We start from the raw sequence: 20345 nt of genomic DNA, 5'->3' as shown, positions 1-20345 counted from the left end.
ATTGTATTTTCAGATAATTCAGTGAGCACCTGGTGCTGACAGATGTCCTCCCAGGATTTCCTGTTGAAGTTTTTACTCATCACAGAAGCTGAGCTAACTGACCTGCCAAGGGCTGAGAGGTGACTTACCAGAGTTTCTTGTAGGGGAAACGGATGTCTCAGCTCCTCTGGCTGTGAGTGTTGTACAAATCAAACATATAGACAGTATAAAGTAAGAAACACAATTTCTTTCAAAGGGGGTGGAGTCTTATGAGAAAGGGTATTACGTAGTGTTTCAGTTTATGTGTGGGAGTGTTGGATCAGTTCTTCTTTTTTTTTTTTTTTAATTACATTTAAAGCAGAAAATAGAAGGTAGCTCTGGTCTGAAATTTTATTGAGGAGCTTCCCTCCTCACATTATTTTACTTATGTTCTCTGCTCATCCAACTCCACAGTCCATTAGAAATTAGAAAGAAGTAAAGAGTATTAAAGCTAAAAGAACACTTGTATCCATTACTCAAAGCCCACGTTTGAATCAAGGGAGTCACTGTTCAAGTGACAAATAATGTACACAATACCTCAGCTTCTCACTGGTAAAGCCAAAAGGGCAAGAACATAGTTTGTTCTCCTCATAGTTGTTCTTGGTTAAAGTAAAATCCAGCCAATTTAACATCAGATAGGAGGTTCATTACAGAACAGAACCTTGTTCCTTCTTTTACCCATCCTCCCCTTCTGTCCTACTGCTCGGTATGACTCTTCTGTGCAAATTAAAGCAACTGGCAAAAGAGTATCAAAGGGTTTACCACATATTTTCCTGGGAACTAAACATATTTCTTGGTTCTCCCCTAAATCTAGCAGCTGCTGAGACACATAATTATGCATTTTAAGTAGACATTTATGAGTACCTACTCTATGCCAAATTTGAAGGTAACAGAGTGTGGTATTGTATTCCCCCAAATATTGTGAATGCTAATAAACTTATCTGGGGTCAGAGACAGAGCAGCCACAATATTAAGCATAGAAGTTAAGCAGTGGTAGCACACACCTTTAATCCTAGCATTCCAGAGGCAGAAATCCATCGGGGATCTCTGTGAGTTCAAGGCCACATTGGAAAGAGCCAGGCATGGTGATTCACGCCTTTAATCCCAGGGAGTGAGCCTTTAATCCTAGGGAGTGGTGGTAGAAGGCAGAAAGATATATAAGGCATGAGGACCAGGAACTAGAAGCATTTTGGCTGGTTAAGCATTCAGGCTTCTAGCAGCAGTTCAGCTGAGAGCCATTGGAATGAGGACACAGAAGCTTCCAGTCTGAGGAAACAGGACCAGCTGAGGAATTGGCTAGGTGAGATAGCTGTGGCTTGTTCTGTCTCTCTGATCTACCAGCACTGACCCCAATAACTGGCCTCAGGTTTGATTTTATTAATAAGAACTTTTAAGACTCATGCTACAACGGAGTGCCTCACTTCAAGAACATAATTTATCTGGAGCCATAGGGGATTTTTCATGCAACAATGAACAGAAGGGCATGATAAAATTCAGGATAATATGATAATGCTATATGTGGCCATATCAGGTCTGCTGGATGGTGGGTGGACTTTTTAAAGACATCAAGGAACGACAGCAAAGAGCTGCCAATGACACACAAGAGCCCCTCTGGGCTTCCACAGCTGAGCTGTGGAAGCAGCAGCTTTGACTTACGACCTATAGGAAGGCAAGGGAACTTAAAACAGCAAAATTACTTGTCCCTAAATCTTCATGAGGCAACCTAGCACATGGACCCAAGCAAGGCTTCTGCATCCAGACTGCCACACTTGACTCACATCAGCTGCCTCATGTGTGTGTTAGGCTGAATAACAGTAGTCACTTCATGGTTTGTTATAACAGGCTGTTGCCTTCAGTAACTTCATTTTTCTTTATTCTTATTCCTCATTCCCAAAATATGGCCTTCTCTCCACACTCCAGAGCACCTTGTCTTCAAGGTAAGAATAGACCATCACCAGGTGATTAACATCTCTGGCTAGCACAGGATTGTCTAACTCAGGTTCCTGGGAATGTTGAGTCTACACAGAACCTTTAATCTTGTCCTCACATAAATATTCCCACTTCCCCAAACAACTTGGAAGGGGGGGAATTGAGACATCAGTTTTCTTCCTTCCAGGTGACTGGCATCCTCCATAAAACCTGCTTTATTTTTTTCAATTATTGTCTCCTGGGGACTAATTTTCTGAGTGGTAGCAATAAGAGGCACTACAGCAAGTATATAGACAAACTACACACACAATAAACAGCAATCTCTTAGTTACTCACTCAGTGGTCTTTTTAAAAAAAAGACAATTTAAAAATCTTCATTTCTTTATCATTCTCTGAGGTAGACCTCTCCAGTGCTGCTAGACAAATTTTATAATTTCATTTGTGAATACTACTGAGTCTTATTGTTTCCATGTAGATCTAGGGCTTAGCTTGGGCTGAGATAGTTTCATAGGGTAGTGGAAGATGTGAGAGCTATAGCTCACCCCCAGAGGGCAGTGTGGAGAAGCTCTACAGGCTCAGAAGTTACTCAGACAGGGCCTCCAGTGTAGACTTGGCATGCTACTTCATCTCTGAAATTCCATTGTCTCTCCTGTTAGTGATGTGCTAGAAGATGCATGAAAGAATTAATGCTACCAGAGATCATGCAGTGTGCCTTAGAACAGAGCCAGGGCCAAGATCACAGTTTGCAACAAGAAGCCCAGCTGAGCAAGGTATTACCCTCTCTCTATTGAGTACCTGGTCCAGAGATGTGTTCCAGTCAGCTCCTGGGTAGAAGTTTGTCTCAAGATGCACAAGGAAATGAGGACCTATGGACCCATGGAGGAGTCTTTACTCATAAATAAACTTTGTTCTGGGCATTACAACAATAGTACACTGTGCTACAACTTGGATTTTGGTCTCTGCTTCACTTACTGCTTTGTCCATCTCAGTTTGCATTACTTTGTTCTCATATATGTTGTACTTAGACTCCAATATGAAATGATCTTATGATTAGTTTGTCCCTCTAGATTCAATGGCCATGTGGAGTATCTCAAGCCAGTCTTCTTCTGGGATACCAGTAACTTCTCCATCACTAGCCATTATAACAGTTTCCCTCTCCTTGCTTTGCTCTCATTGCCCACAATATCCCTGAACCCATATTCAGAGCATCCTCAGCAAATAGGGAGATGCTGATCTTTCCCTTTGAGTTCAAGGGGCCACCTACATGAACACAAGAACACAGCAACTTCATCTCAAATCCTTGTCAGTGTAAGATGGGCTGTGAAACAGTAAATGAATCTTTTGAAAAAACAAGTGTCTAGTGCTGGGGAGACAGTTCAGTGGATAAAGTGATTGCTCTGAAAGCATGAGGACTTGAGTTTGGATCCTCAGTACTCAGATTTTTTTTTTTTAAAGCCAAATGTAGCAGTGCTGCCTTTAATCCTAGTCCTGAGGGACAGAGACAGGAGGATCCCAGGGGATCACTAGCCAGCCAGTCGAACCAATTAGTGAACTTCTGGTTCAGTAAAAGATCTTGTCTCAAGAATTAAGGTGAAGGGTGATTGAGGACACCTGAAATTGAGCTCTGGCCTCCACATGTTCATACACAGGTGCCTGAACCCACATACACATGCATATACCACATTCAGACAAATGTCTAATTATAAGAAGAAGTGGAGGAAAACAAAAATAAAAGTAGCCATATTCTCATAATTCAAAATCTAGCCCCCCTTTTAATACATTTCAATCCTAAACCTTTCCCATGAACCCTTTCAAACTGTTCTCACACATACACCACTCTAGCTTCTAGGTTTTTTGATAATTTTTTTCCTCAGTATTGTGGCACAGTCATTTCCTTGTGCTGTTAATTTTTTTTATGGTCCAGGTATAGTGGGGATACACCTTTAATCATAGCACTTGAGAGGCAGAGACAGGTAGATTTCTTTGAGTATGAGGTTAGCCTGGTCTACATAGTGAGTTCCAGGCCAGCTAGGGCTAAATAGTGGGACCTTGTCTCAAAAACATTTTTATTGTGAATATATTTCTTTAATTGTAGTTTTAATGGAAGTCTTATATATTAATTGTATAATTTTGATAGTTTTGATTTACATAGTTATAAAACTCCATCAAGATTTGGTGATAAGGAATATATCTTCCCTATGGACCAGCAAGGTGCCCTCTGTCTTGCCCAGGGGTAAGTGTCATTCTGACCTTATATAGATCAGATGGTTTTTAACTTCATAAAAAGGAAATCCCAGATGCTGCCTTCCTCCTGCCTGGTATCTTTTGCTCTACATCACAACATTACATGTGTTTTACAGATCAAATAAGATCTCTTCTGTAATTTACTAACAGGAACAATGTTATACTAATTGTCATTGTCAATGTTCTTTTGTCCTGTCAAGGAGGAAGTCCCTAGTGCCCACAAGGCTACCTTTATCAGGGTAGCCAGAGACTCCTTCCAGTCCTTACAAAAATAAGAAAATTCTACTCATCACCTCTCAATGTCACACATTGTTACCTGTGTGCTTCAGCAATGATACTTGGGTTCACTGACTCCCAGACTCTTTACTTTCTGTCTCATACTCATGTGGTGGTATTGTGTACCCCAAAATATTGTGCACTCTAATAAACTTATCTGGGGTCAGAGAACAGAACAGTCACAATATCGAACATAGAGGTTAGGCAGTGGTAGCACACGCCTTTAGTCCTAGCATTCCAGAGGTGGAGATCTGCCTGGATCTCTGTATGTTCAAGTATACAGCCAAGCATGGTGACTCATACCTTTAATCCCAGGAAGTGATGGCAGGAAGCATAAAGGTATATAAGGTGTGAGGACCAGGAACTAGGGCCTGGTTAAGCTTTTAGGCTTTTGAGCAGCACATTTCAGCAGAGAGGCATCCAGTCTGAGGATACAGGATCAGCTAAGGAATTGGCAAAGTGAGGTAGCTGTGGCTTGTTCTGCTTCTCTGATCTTCCAGCATTCACCCCAATACCTGGCCTTGGGTTTGGTTTTGTTAATAAGAACTTTTAAGATTCATGCTACATACTCTTGTCATGAAAACTGGAATTGGGAGGTACTGTGCTATTTTCCCATTTTTGTCTTTGTCCTCTAGACATTCATAATGAAAACCAAAACCCTCTCTCCAGCCTATACACCATTTACATGCTCCATGAAAAATATCAAATCATGTAATATTCAGAGACTGTCTGCTGTTTACTTTGATTAGATATGTCTGGGACATGGCATAAACCACTTAGCTCAGTTTGGAATTCTGCCCAATGTGTTTGGAATCTTTATTTTAGAACAGTTCAAAGGCATGGATGTAAGGATGGGGATGGTAACAGAATCTAAGCACCAGTTAAAGCTTACAACACTTAACTGTCATCTTCAGTGGGTCAGATCATACCTGCAGCTCCATGCATAACAGGATATTATGTAAGACTATTCTGATCACTGTGAAACTGGCAACCATAACCTAAGGCTGAGGTCAAGAAGTGTTAAGTGCTTCTTCATTATAGAGGAAACCACTGACACTTGGGGTTAGACACCTTTCCTGGGCTTACTAAGAAGTGACAGAACCATCCCTGTGCTGTCTCATCAACTCTTCCTAATGTCTATATAAGCAGCCAATTAGTAGGAGGACAAGATTGATGAGGCTCTTCCTCTCAGAGCTAAGTGGGGCTCTGAGAGAATCACATTTGAAATGGGGGCTTACAAAAAGGAAGGGCAGAACTCCTTACACCATGGGCCTTCACAGTGCAGCCAGTTAGCTGAACAGGGGACTAAGGGGTGGAATTGAAGTTGGGGGCTAGAGGCAGGAGGAAACAAAGATATGTACTTCATGTTCACTAGGTTGCATGGCTACCAAAAGAGGCAGCCAGGCTACAGTTGTATTGTGGAGCCCACTATCAGAGACAGGTAACATCATCACCCAAGAAATGGTGGATTGGAAAAAGCCCAGTTGAAGGAGATTTTACTTATCTAATATCTAATAGGTGGTCATGGGTATCCTTACTAGCTCTGGGTCCTCTGAAGGAAAAACACATCAGTGTTCATCTTTCTTGGCATTTTTGTCAACACAGAGGGGCCTGTGGCAGGGACCAGCTATGTAAAGAAATATGTGCCCTTCTCCTGGTCATATCCACTTTCCTCATGGCTAGCTATGCCTGGAAAGGAGAGGCACTAGAGGTCATCTTGAGGCAGACCACAAACCAGGGCTGAGGGTAGGGGTGGAGTTGGGACAGAAAAGGCAGAACTCATACCTACTTTAGGCACAGCCTTTCCGAATCCAATTGACTCTAAGAACCAATTGAACTTTATTCAGGAGAAAGAAAATAATTTCATATTGCAAATAGATTGCATTAGGAGGTTTAATAGTCAATGAACCAAAACTTTATTCAGTTCCCTGACCTTTGCTTATGAATTGCTGAGCTGATATGGCACAAGCTTTATGCTGGGGCCAGCAGGGATATAAGTCTTGATTTATATACCCTCTCCCCTGCCTCCCATACACATTCACCACATATCACACCATACCAGAAGCTTCTCAAAGTTACAGATAATATGTGTGGTGGTTTGAATAAGAATGGCTTCCTATAGACTCATATATTTGAATGCTTGGTCACCGGGGTATGGCACTATTTGAAAGGATTAGGAGGTATGACATTATTGGAGTAGCTGTGGCCTTGTTGGAGGAAGTGTGTCACTAGGGGTGGGCTTTGAGGTTTCAATGGCCCAAGTCAGGTCCAGTGTCTTGTTCTTCCTGCTGCCTGTGGATCTGGATGTAGAACTCTCAGCAACTTCTTCAGCACTATTCCTGTATGTCACCATGTTCCCCACCCTGATGACAATGGACTAAACCTCTGAAACTGTAAGCAAACCCCAATTAAATGCTTTCCTTTATAAGAGTTGCCATGGTCATAGTGTGTCTTTACAGCAATAGAACAGTGACTAAGACAAAATGCCTAAGTATCCATATTTTAACAAATTCTAGCCTCTATTGGTCACTCCCTAAACCTATGCCTGTTCTTTTCCCACCCCATTCCTGAGATGCCTTGCAGGAGCACTCAGCCCAGACTCCTTTTCTCTCATGATGTGTTTCTGTAGAGATACCTGGGTAGTCAACTTTGCTGGATATTCTCATTTGATGTAATTTCATTGGTCAGAGAAGTCTAAACAATGAGTAAAAGCAGATGGATAGGTTTTACTGGAGTCCTTTCAGGCAGCTGCAGGGTCCTCTGCACATACTCAGCCTCCCCAGCTGTTTTGACAGCACAGACCAAAGGCCATTTAGGAACAGTGTCAAGCCCACTATTCCACCAAAACTGTCCAAACACCCATCCCTTGGTATGGTGGCCTTTCTTCCCCTCATTCCTACTTTCCTCCAACTGTCCACTCAAAGGTTCTCCCCAGATGAATTTAGAGCTCACTTATGGAAACACATAACAGACAATTCCTACAAGGCAATTTCTTCTGTGGCAACAAAATCCTACTGTAGATGTTCATACTGTGCTGCATGACCATCATTGAGTTAGTCCCCCACCCTCTGGATTCTCAAAAAAGTCTTACATATTCTTCTTCCCCTTTGTTCATGTGATCCTATCTGAGCCCTCTGCACCCATACCACTCTCCAGGGCCCTGGACTGCAAGGTCTAAAGGACATGAAGGCCATGACAGTGACATCCATTTTTACCTTGCCCATCCAATCTGTAGACACTCAGGCTGTTTTTCACACTGCATCCCACAGTAGAAAAACATTTTTTTATAAACATTATCTCCCATCTGTATTAGTTAGCATTGTCTTAACAAATAATCCCCTTGGCTTATCATAGTGGACATGGATTTTTGCTCCTCTTCTTCATGCTGTGGTCCTAGCTTCATTTCTCTTATTTTCTCACTCACCAAGATGCATGGCTTTAGTTTGCTGAAAAGAGGCTCACGCCAGCCATGCTGAAGCTATAATTGGAAAAGGCAGAGTTCTCTGTGTTTGTCTTTTAGCAGAATAACTGCAGAAGGGTGTATAGCCTGGAAGGCAGGCTGTAAGTCACACCTCTCCAGCAGGTACCAGGTATGTGGAATTGCGAAGTAGTACAGGGGAAGATGTGTGTAGTTGTGAACAAAATAATCAACCACATTGGTATAACAAAACATATGCTTGTTTCTTTTTAATATTTCTAGCAATATAGATAGAGCACTGATTTATTTCTCAAATCATAGGTTTTTAAAAAATATTTACATCTCATCATCATTAAAATAAAACTATTAGGATATCTGAAGGTGATACTCTTATCCCTCACTTCTTCCAGAAACTTTTTCTCATCATGTGGTAGCAAAGCCAAACCACAAAGACTTCCAGTTCCCAGGCTGTCTGTTCCTTTGTTTGTTGCTTCGTCAGATGAGAAACATACTATGGGATAGGGAAGAACATTCTTGGTTCAATTCAGGAGAGATATTTTTCTTATGAGAAGGAATTTGTCTAAGTCCTCTTCTTTGTAAATTAAATTGTTAAAGCTTTGGTTAGAAGCTGGCTTGATTTAAGGATCCCCACTCACCCAAAGGACAATCTATCACCAGTGGCACATCTAGGAAGAATGATAAAAAGGAGTTTGGGGAAAACAAGGCTGAGAGAACAAGTACACTGCTGACATGACATCTGTGTAGCATGTGCTGGGCTCAAGATGGCTTAGACTCTGTATCACCATAGTTGGGTAAGTCCACAGATCACAAATCTAAGGCCCTGTCAATCCAGAGTTGTCTATGTCAGTTCAGATGCTTAAAGCCAGAATTTTCTCTATAACTAATGTAACACATTCAAGTTTGGCAAGGTAAAACCTCTTATAGAGGTATTTCATCACATTTAAAAGTTAAAGTTTCCAGTCTTGATTTTTATTTTTTCTACTTTTGATTTTTTGAAATCTTTGAATTATGTTTGTATCCAAAAATAAGGCACTGAAAGATAGTCTGTGACACACTTCCTCCCACTCCATCGGCAATCTTTTTTATCCAGGCTTACCCTGCCTGGTAATTAAGATATGTTCTTAGGTTAGGAGTATAATTTCCAAAGCAAGAGCTTCTGTCCCTGCCGCATCCATCCCTTTCTTTGCCCACAAAAACATACCCAGTGCATTTTCTCTTCTGGGACTATCTAGGGTTTCATATTTGGCTGTTTCATACATACTTCCCTCAGGCCCACTGATGTTTGAAGTATGGCAGTTAAGAAATAAAGACCAACGGGAAAGAGGCAGGTGCAAAAGTAGTGGAGCAGCAGGAAATAGCAGCAATGAAATAAAACCAATTCACACCCAGATAGCACCCTTTCCTCAGTGCTGAGGCATCCATTTTGCCTCTGATTCTATGTGGTTCCAAACACACATCCCTGCTATTGTGGTATTGTTCCACATATCCCCTGTCTTTTTGCTTCAGCTCTCTATGCCTGATGGAGGGATTGGCTTTTCTTCCCATTCTTGGTCACTCACTACCTCAAGTCTTTGCTCTTTCTGGAAAGATCAAAAAAGAGCCTTTATTATTTTTAGGCTAACCACTAATGATGCATATTTTATAAACAATAATTTTATAAATACCATGTGAGGAGATGTGGCTTGAAAAACATGTAAGCAATGGAGTGTGATATTGAAGATTTTCCATTTTGTCATATATAAAAATAACAAAGCAAAAATGTGCTATGCAGTTATGTATAAAAGGATCATGGGGCTCAAATAAAGTTCCCAACTAGTTATTACAGTTCCCAGATTTTCCACAACCTGATAAAGCAAGCCTTCATAATTAAATACAGATGGGAGATGGAGCTAAAGACCAGGACATTTCTTTCCAAGTGAAAAAGACCCCTGCTCATCTTATCTTCATCCAGGATCAACAATGTTTATCTCTTCTTCCTTCTCACTCAGTTCTGATGCCCTTACAACCTCCTTCCTGTTCATTCCATGCCTATCTTGTTAGAAATAAGGGGAAACATAGTGAAGATTGGCAAAATAGTATTAACACAAGGCAATGAGGCTCTTCCTAGAGACAGAGATGAGTTCACTGCAAAGCTGAAGATTCTATCAACATTTATTCTAGAATGTTGCCCGAACATGTGTTATATATACAAGAAGTGATGTAGTTCTGTCTTGGCATAATCCTAAGGTTCCTGGATACATGATTTAAAGGTCTCTATTCTTCAATATATCTTTGAGTAGTGGTTCTCAACATTCCTAATGCTATGACCCTTTAACACAGTCCCTCATGTTATGGTGACTCCCAACTATAAAAATATTTTTGTTGCTACTTCATAACTGTAATTTTGCTACTGTTACGAATTGTAATGTAAATATCTGTGTTTTCTGATGGTCTTAGACAATCCCTGTGAAAGTGTCATTCAGTCCCCAAGGGGTCGAGACCCAAAGGTGAGATTCATTGTCTTTGAAGCTTGTTACCATATACAAACTGCTCCTGGTACCTGCCAAAAAATACAAACTGCCACTTGCTTTACAACCCAACTGAAACTTCTTGCTCCCCAGTGGAAGGGGTGAATGTTGAGCTCACTCGATCCGCTGTCTCTCTGTAGAAAACTGGGCACTGTTTGCAGAGACGTTTAGCGATGTGCTTTCTGAAGAATATAGAGAGATACCTTCGGAACTTCTCCCCAACAAAGGCATAAATGACGGGGTTGATGCAGCAGTGTGTCATTCCAAGAGTCTCTGTCACCTGCATGGCCTGGTCTAAGTGATTGGCAACCACACAGTTACTCAGTCCTAAGAATTCCTGGAAGGTGTTCAGGAAGAGAACAATGTTGTAGGGAGTCCAGAAGATAAAGTAGACAATCATGATGGCAAAGATAAGCCTCACAGCCCTGTGCCTCTTCTTCTCATTCCTACAGCGAAACAGGGTGTGGAGGATTCCTGAGTAGCAGATGATCATGACAAGCAGGGGCAAAACAAGGCTCAAGATATTCCTCATTATTGCATGGAAATTCTTCCATATTAATGGAAAATAAGGACCACAGGTGTGATGATAATATTCTTCTTTGAATTTAGTAAATATAATTCCTGGGAGAGAGGCAAACACTGCCACCACCCAAGTGACTCCACTTGTCATCACCCCAAAGGTGACTGTCCTGGCTTTTAGAGCAAACACAGCATGGACAATAGCCAAGTACCTATCAATCGTCAGGAGGATAATGAAGAAGATTCCACCAAAATAGCCAATGTGATAGAGCCCTGTGAATAACTTACACATTATATCTCCAAAGACCCACTCATTTGCAGCATAGTGAGCCCAGACTGGGAGAGTAAGCAGGAAGAGCAGGTCAGAGATGGCCAGGTTGAACAAGTAGATGTCAGTCATGCTCTTCAGCTTTTTGCAACTTATCAGGATGAGAATGACCAACATGTTACCCACAAAACCAAAGATGAATACCAGAGAGTAGAGTGGGGGCAGGATCCAGGCGCCAATTTGCTTCACATTGTATTTATGACAAGGTTCACCATTATCATAGTCGTAAGGTGTGGTGGCATCTTCATCAAGCTCTTGGATACTTCTTGTAAACAGAGAATGAGATGTTGACAGTATGCCATGGATGATCTGAGGTAACATATCACTGTCTTCCATTTCCCTTGCTTCTGTGGACAGAGAACAAAATGATTACCTATAACACAAATGTCAAATTCCCTAATCCAAATAGCCTTGCCTGATTCAAGCAGCATCCCAGTCTTCAGTTTCTCTTTTATAGTCGTCTTCTTGACACCATGTGTTTATCACTTTCCTTTTATTCCTCATAGTAGACACACTTTGTCAACTCGGTAACCATTTCCTTAACACCCTTGATATTCCCTGGTGAGCATGTTTCTCATCGTAAGGCTACAAATGGTGTGTAGTGGGTAGTCATTCCAGCTTTGATCTGGAAGTTCCAACCCCCATTGAGGCTTCGGTAACTGTCACGCCTACAAGGTGGGGCCAAGAGAGGATCCTGAAGACCTGAGATCCAGATGGGCCAGCTCTCTTGGTTGCTGGACCCTGGATGCTGGAGGTAGACTGAGCAGAGTTCTCCAGACAACACTGCCAGACTGAGCCACACCTTTCCCAGATCCTGTAGCCTATCCCTTCACTTGTAAGTTACCCCACAAAATAAACCTCCTTTTTAACTATGTGGAGTGGCCTTAATAATTTCACCAATATCTGGCACCCAACATGGGGCAAATTTCAAAGGCCTGGGTAGCTCGGCTTCCTCCCCGGCTGGTGGGCACTTGAAGCTACAGGGTAACACCTGCAGAGCTCCAGGTCTGCCAGCAGGCACAGCTCCAAGCCCTCTCTGTGCCTGAGTAGGGTGGCGCTGGGGACAGTGCCCTGTCTATTTTAACTAGGAGAAACTGTGAAAGCCTCAGGCTAGGGCGGGGAGCCAGCACTCAGGGAGTAGGGGGAACGCCTCACTCACAAAGGTTTCATTGGTCTGGGGACTAAACTTGCCACAGAACTGAGACCGGATTAGCTCCTTTTCAGGAATGAAACTGTGTAGGTTTTTCCTGGTTTTACAGAACTCTGCAGGTGGTACCCTGCATCTTCAAGTGCCCACCAGCTGGGCTCAGAAGCTGAGGGTGGGAACCACCCAGGCCTTTGAAATTTGCCCCATGTTGGGTGCCAGATATTGGTGAAATTATTAAGGCCACTCCACATAGTTAAAAGGGAGGTTTATTTTGTGGGGTAACTTACAAGTGAAGGGATAGGCTACAGGGTCTGGGAAAGGTGTGGCTCAGTCTGGCGGTGTTGTCTGGAGAACTCTGCTCAGTCTACCTCCAGCATCCAGGGTCCAGCAACCAAGAGAGCTGGCCCACCTGGATCTCAGGTCTTCAGGGTCCTCTCTTGGCCCCACCTTGTAGGCGTGACAGTTACCGAAGCCTCAATGGGGGTTGGAACTTCCAGATCAAAGCTGGAATGGCTACCCACTACATCAGTGCATGTCTGGATTCGTTACCTCCTTTGCATGTGGTGAACAGGAGTATGACACATCACTGAATGATAAGATGTAATTAGGAGGTTTCTATGGAGGTTCTTCCCCAATAAAAGAGACGAGACACAGAAGAAACACTGCTGGCCCCTTCTCTTATTTTAACTTGCCTAGCATAAGCTTGGTGCTTAGCACTATAAACAAAAGACTTAGACATTGTACAGAAACCACAAAGGGGGCTCACTTTCTGACTTCTTATTTGAGAAAGAAAATAACCCATTGTAAATTGCATCATCCATTCCTTGCATCCAAAAGCATTCTAATAACCCTCTCAACTCCTGCCTCCACCATCCTCCCACACTTCTTTTGACAAGGTTTCAATGACAACCCAATGTAAATGCTTTAACTTTGTTCCAAATTCATTCTCATTGAGTATTAATTTCCCTATTCAAAACCCTGTTTAGGGGGCTGGAGAGATGACTCAGCAGTCAAAGGCACTTACTGCTCTTGCAGAGAACCCAAGTTGGTTTCCTGCACCCACAACAGGGAGCTCATAAAAACCTGTAATTCCAGTTCTGGGGGATCTATAACCTTCTGACCTCCATGCCCACCTGTACACACTTAATTCACATAAACTGAAGTAGGCACACATATTTACACAAAATAAATAAACAGATGAATCTTTTTTTAAACTTCTTTTTTAGCTTCTAAGAGGACATTCCTACCTGACTACATATATATATATATATATATATATATATATATATTTTGGTTTTTCGAGACAGGGTTTCTCTGTGTAGCTTTGCGCCTTTCCTGGAACTCACTTGGTAGTCCAGGCTGGCCTCGAACTCACAGATACTTATATATTTTTCTTGTGACATCTCATTACTCATTCCATAAAAATTCCCAGGCATTATACTTGGCTTTTGCCCCCTTTTACCTTTTGTTTCTTGCTCCAAAATTCTTCTAATTCAGATTGGCTGAATTATGTCATATAATCTTAGGATTCTGATTCTCCTGCATGCCTATTTTCCAAGGCTCTGTGTTCAAATCCCACCTTCTCCAAAACCTTAGTTTATGTTTTCACTATTTGATGGTATCTCTTCATGAATTTGTCCACACAGTCAATATTTATTTAGCATCTACTATGACTTATACATGAAGAGACATACACATATACTGCTATACATGTTCGGTGGTCAGAGGGCAATCTGTTCTTTCCCTCCTGTACAAGCTACAGGGATTTGAACTCAGGTTGCTAGGTTTGCACAGCAAGTACTTTGACACAGGAACTATCTTGCTGACCAAATTATGAGGTCTTGATCTTAGTTATTACCATCTATTACATTGTGTAATACATAAACTCTGGTATTATTCCAAATCACTCCTCTTCAGATAATTAAGGGTTGTCCCTCAGAACCAAATAGATTGGGTTCAAATTCTGCCTCCAGGTTAGATGACTAGATAGATGACTCAGCAATTAAGAGTACCTACTGTTGTTCTTGCAGATGATTTAAGTTCAGTTCCTAGCACCCATGATGGATCCAATGCCCTCCTCTGGTCATTACAGGTAGCTAAATTCATATGGCATTCACTAACACAGACGCACACATACTTTAAAAAAAAACAACTCAAAAATTAAAAAAATCCTGACTCTAACATAAAAGCTGTGTAATTTAAAGTCAAGTATCTGTTTCCCTGTATAGAAACTAAGCTGTTGTGAACCAGCGATGAGGACTTAGCACAGCATATGTTACAGATAAATGTTCTGTGTTAGTATTATATCATATGAGTTCTACCCCTACATACTTGTCAAATTCATCCTTTCTGGCTCTATGAGCGGCTGGTTTCTTGTCTCATCCACTACTCACTTCACATTGACATTTCCTTATATAGAGCTCATCCCTCTCATTCTGTCTGCTCTAACAGTTAACATTGTATATGCATTCCTCAGCCTGAAACCCCCAATAGCCACATGATTTCAGTTTGGTGGGACCTCATAGTGGTTGATCCACTCACTAGGGCAACTTGCTTCTCAGTTTCATCTCCAGTCATTTCTCACATTCCCAGTCCTGTGCACAGTTACAACCATCATCTCTCCATTTCCTTCATGCCTTGGTGATTTACTATGTGTATGTCCCTTGGCCTAAAATGGCTCCTATTCATCCTACCTCCTACTCAAATTCCCCTTTTCTTGTGAAGCCTAATCTGCACCTTCTGACAGATCACTCTGCTCTTGTGAAATCTAAGTAAGCACTTATCATGTTATCTTTTGCATACTATGCACCTCTCTGAGGTTAAGGAGTGGCAGTGTTTTTAATCTCTCACTTTTATAATTTCATCTGCCTAAAAGTTACCAGTAAATGCTAACTGAATGAGTGCACACAAGTCTATATTTATAATTATAAAATTATACGATGTAACATCATTAGATCTTGATTGTTAAGAATACCTTTTCTTGATATTGACCATAAGTTATTTATATCCACCTATATAGCACAGCATTTTTCCATCTCTTCAATGATAGTCACATTTTACAAGCTTGCATTTCACATCACTGAACCATATCACTAGACTGCAAAAACTAAATGAGATCTCTGATGAAAGTCAAGATGAAAATGTATGTGTCTGAATAATTACACTGTACTAAGTCCTAGTCAGTTCCTGAAGTTCCAGCTGTTATGGAAAATACTAGGCAATTCATCTAACCCTACATATCAAGGAGCCAACAAAGTGACTGGAAGGTATTGCCTGTGTATCACTTTGGGTATCAAAACCTAACACCCAGGGCTGCAGGAAAGCTGCCTTTTAGAAGGGGGGGGGGGTCTTTTCAGCTTGTGTGGCCCTCATGAGAAGAGCAAAAGGTATATTTAAATGGAATATTTTGGTTCTGGACTTGGACTAGCCCATATATATACTAGAGTGAAAGATTTCATGGTAGAAAGTTCTAGAAATTTAAGCCCTCTGCATGCTAAGTAAACCTGTGGATGCCTAGAAGATGACCAGGCAGAGTACTTTTCCTCCCTTAGTTGTCTCCTTTTAATCACCTGATCCCCAAAGGATGGTCCCACCCAACAACACCCTCATTTCCTGACTGCCACTAGGGTCTTTCTAACATTTCTTAATGCATATTACACCCTCTCCTCTACCTGAATCTTGATCACTGTCTCCACAGGCACAGGCTGTACAACCTCTCAGGCTGTCTCTCTAGTGCCCTGCACCTCAAGCTTGGAGATGCTTGAGCTTAACATTCATAAAGTCATGGAAAAATCACAACTCACCAGGGATGGCTTCTTCTTGGTAGCACTGGTATCTCAGACTTCTCAGCAACAAAAACCTCAGATCTGGAGGTAGAAACTTGGTGTGCAGAAGTAGGAAATAAAGTTTCCTGCAGAAAGAGAAGGCGGAGATAGAACAGCAAGTGATGGTAAAGAGTTGAAGAAAAAAATCAAAGATTTACAGTTCTTCTTTTCCAGCCAGGAACACTGTATACTGGGCTGAGGTCTCCACAGGATTAATTTTGAAATCTTGCTTATGCAATTTTGTGTGTGAGTCAGCCACTCCCTGTCCCCCTGCTTCAGTATATTTCAACTCTGAACTTCTTTGACTTACTTTCATAGCTTTTCCACTCTCTCTGTTCTCTTCTCTGTGTTATTTGGCATGGCCCAAGTGCAATAGAACCCATTACTCCCAGAGAATAAATACTAATGAGGACATTGATCATAACAGAAGAAATGCAGTGAGGTTTCACTGAGACTTGTGTGTTGCTTTCAGAGTATTGTGAATTGGAATCTGGTTACAAATATTACTTAAATAAAGCTTTCTAATGAAGGAGAATGCTTAGTGATCTTTTGTGTTAAGGATCTTTTTAGCAAGAGGAGCTCTCTTATTATTATTATTGTAGGTCACTTTCCTCTGAAACAGGCTTTGTTTAAAACAAAATCTGCATCATAAGCACCTACTTACATATGTCCCTAATGTTCTGCAAATCTGGACAGAGTTATCTGAGCTGGTCTCTGGAATTCTGCAGTATTACCAGACCCGGCAGTCAGGATCTTCTAAGCATTGATTTTCCCAACAGTCAAACTTGAATCATCAGAGCTCTGGGTCCTTGGATGGGTAAATGGATACGAAACAGCTCATGGGTCATCTGGTGTACAGTAGATGTTAAGCAAGTGACAAGCAAAACCACCAAAGCCCTATTGAGAGCAGTGGACTGAGGGGTGCCACCACTGTAAGAGATGGCAGCAGCAGGGAAGCTTAGTGCAGACCAAGGGTCCTTTCCAGATTCAGGAAGTTGGCAATCATGTGTATAATACTTAGGTTTTGTTAAGCAAAAACATCTCCAGTTTTTCTTAGAAAACTTTCTTTTCTTGTTCTAGAACAGCTCCATTTCTACAATCAAGACCCTTGGTTAAGACTGTTTTTCATTTCCATCTTAATACTATGTAGATCACTGATTCTAGCTATGGCATTTTGAAAACAAGGAGAAATACAGTGTTGGGTAGGTAAAAAATGATCTGACTCTAGGGTATAGAAAGATGGGTAGGGTCAGAAGAACCAATACCCAAAGATGAGCCGCAATGGAAGCTACTACCCCTGTGTTTTTCAGGAGGCCCATGTTTACCCCAGAACATGACTCTGCCATATTTGTTGGCATATTGGTGGTTGGTGAACAGCAGCAGATTCAGAAAGCTCTCTGCCCTCCCCTATTTGTCCAAAAGCAGAACATACAGTTTTTAAAGGTAAAAGGTATCCTCCTACCCTAGAGAGAAACAGCTAACCACTGAAGACAACTTTAGATCTTTATCAACCTGGAAATTATACCAGAAGAATCAACACAAACTTTACTAACTAGTCTTTTGCTGCCATTTTTCAACTGTCCCACAAGTTTCCACCCACAGAGATGCAAATTCCTTTTTTCTTTGTTTTGCTACTTCTTTAAACTTTTACTATACTTTGTTGAAGATAAGTTGGAATCCAAAGCCACATGTTTGAAAAGTACTTGTTCTCTCCAAATATTAAATATACTTCTTTTTCCCCCCTTAATTCATCATTTGATACACAAGTATAATCCAACTAAGAAATTTCCAGGATTGAGGAAAGAATTTTGTTTTCCTCCTTAGAACTTTAAGGGTCAAAACCAAAACAAAATAAATCCACCACCTGAGCTTTGACATTCAGAGCTAGAAATAAGTTGCTAGAATTTGGCAAAACAGGGTGGAAGAAAGACCTCAACTGCCTACTCCCACTTTCTGATCCCCTGTCTGCCTCCCAATGAGTAGACCCTACAAGACAAGAGACCAGTGGGAAGTGAAGATGTCCACTGGAAGCTCAGAGTGGATCTTGGAGGAACCACAAAACTGTTCTTGCCACCTTCATCTCATTTATACCATATCAATAGTTAGAAATTTGTGAATTTACATCTTAAAGTCTTTATGTGGATAAGGAAAACAGACAGGATGCCTTTGTGTGAGTTTAAGAACTCTGTATCTATCTGCCAGCTATGGGTTCATGTTTTTTAGGATTTTTAGTCAGAAAGATGAGTGCTGTGTCGTCTTTGAGATACTTCAAAGCCAACACATCACCAGCTGCACAGCTCTGGTATACCTGTTAGCTAAGCAGGATTCCAGTGAAGTCATGGCTGTGGTGCTTCAGGTAACCTGGAGAAGGATGAGGATCATCTCAATTCTCTGCAAACCAATGAAATGAAAATCATTTGTACTCCCCAAATGCTGTAAGAAGACTGACACTGGACATGAGATGCTTAAAATCATGTTGATTGCTGGGCGGTGGTGGCACATGCCTTTAATCCCAGCACTTGGGAGGCAGAACCAGGCAGATCTCTGTGAGTTTGAGGCCAGCCTGGGCTACCAAGTGAGTTCCAGGAAAGGTGCAAAGCTACACAGAGAAACCCTGTCTCAAAAAACCAAAAAAAACACAACCAAACAAAAAAACCCACAAAAACAAAATCATGTTGATTATCACTTTGAAGGTTAACTGAAGGTTATGTTCTCTCAAGTGACTTAAAAGGATTAATTTGAACCCCACTGGGGGTTAAATCACTCAAACTGAAAGTTAAGATGATATCAAAACTTATCTCTCTGCCACTTATCTATGGCAAGACACAACCAAATGAAAATGTGGGAATAGCATGTCCGGAGAGGTGACAGCAGAACAAGAAAGGTTTAATGGTCTCAAGGCCACTTTGATGGTGTCCTTTATAACTTCCTTACTCTTCTGTGATGGGTTTGTTCAGTTGCTACTTTAAAAGTGCAAACACTCTTGCCTCTTCTCATCATAGATGCTTTGGGTTCATTGTGGTTTCTACGGTTTATGTGCTTCCTGTGTCCTACTAAAATAAACTAGTGAATTCTAGGATTTTACACCTTCAGTTTTGTTACACATGATCTAAACTAATACAACTCATACGGATAAAGCAGTCAATATATTGACATTTGCTTTGGTCTTATCTTCATAACAAAATACACATGATTTCCACTGCTTCTGTGTCAAATAATAAAATAAGACAACAAGGCACAGAAAGTCAAAACAAGAAAGGCCAGCAACTCCTGATTCTTGTAAAGGACATATCAAAGATTAGAGACCAGGCATGAATTTCTTTCCCCTTTTCTATGATCATGAAAAGTGTCCAGATGAAGAATAGACAAAAGTATGTAATCAAAAATAGAAATAAGGCATTGGGAAGATCGCTCAGCAGGTAAGAACATTTGCTGAGTAAGTGTAAGGATCTGGATTCAAATTTCCAGCCCACAAGCTAGTCATCATCATGCAACCATAGGACAATGGGGCATGGTGACAGAGGATTGCTAAGGCTTGCTGGTTGCCATCCTAGCTCCAGGTTCTGTGAAAGACCCTGTCTCAAGGGAATAATGTAGATAGAGGGGACACTTTATATCTTCCTCTGGCCTCCATGTATATACGCACACAGGAGTAAACATCCATATGCACATGCATTCATATACCAAACATACACATACACATGTCAGAAAAAATAAAAAGACCATCCAAGAAGTAATTAAATTTTAATAAATTTATAATATAAAGGAAGCAGATTGTTTCTCTTTTGTCCATTCAAATAAAATTTGAGAAGAAAGATATGAAGTCAGAAACTTTGCTTTTTACTTGCAAATGAAAACCTGACTCTTAAGTTAACTTACTTAAGAGGATTTGTGCAGACTAGTGTTAAGGATGCTCTGTGCTAGATCTAGAGCTCAGTATAGATGTCTTAGCAGTAGCCTGCCATTAGGAAGAAGACTTGGCAGTGGTAAGGCATAGCACATTATTTGGCAGACATGTATCAATAACTCTGACACGGCAACAGCCAGTTGGGAGGGAAAGGATGGCATTCATATACCATTGCATCTTTCCTTAAGTCCTGATGAGTAAAAGTAG

The 20345-nt window shown here is 41.2% G+C and overlaps 2 protein-coding genes across 8 annotated transcripts in view; one reads left to right on the top strand and one right to left on the bottom strand.

The window, feature by feature from the left end:
- LOC128102265 (zinc finger protein 431-like) overlaps positions 1–20345 on the top strand; it is a 118748-nt gene that overhangs the window by 79007 nt on the left and 19396 nt on the right. Inside the window, exon 2 of one of the 7 annotated variants that reach the window (XR_008215373.1) lies at positions 1–119. The exons of the other annotated variants lie outside the window; for them this stretch is intronic. The gene's annotated coding sequence lies outside the window, so the exon portion shown is untranslated. The remainder of the gene's footprint in view (positions 120–20345) is intronic. 7 annotated transcript variants of the gene reach the window in all.
- Ccr2 (C-C motif chemokine receptor 2) lies at positions 126–11827 on the bottom strand. The gene has a single exon (XM_052725924.1). The coding sequence runs from the start codon at positions 11594–11596 to the stop codon at positions 10475–10477; it is 1122 nt and encodes a 373-aa protein (XP_052581884.1). The 5' UTR covers positions 11597–11827; the 3' UTR covers positions 126–10474.

This window comes from Peromyscus californicus, unplaced genomic scaffold (assembly GCF_007827085.1).
Source record: "Peromyscus californicus insignis strain IS unplaced genomic scaffold, ASM782708v3 Scaffold_11__1_contigs__length_118956290, whole genome shotgun sequence".
NCBI lineage: Eukaryota > Metazoa > Chordata > Mammalia > Rodentia > Cricetidae > Peromyscus > Peromyscus californicus.
Note: the sequence above shows the minus strand (reverse complement) of the source record. Positions and strands in the feature narration are given on the sequence as shown.

Bases quoted from the DNA above. Each gene is read 5' to 3' on its own strand.
- Ccr2 (XM_052725924.1), bottom strand. From the start codon at position 11,596: ATGGAAGACAGTGATATGTTACCTCAGATCATCCATGGCATACTGTCA.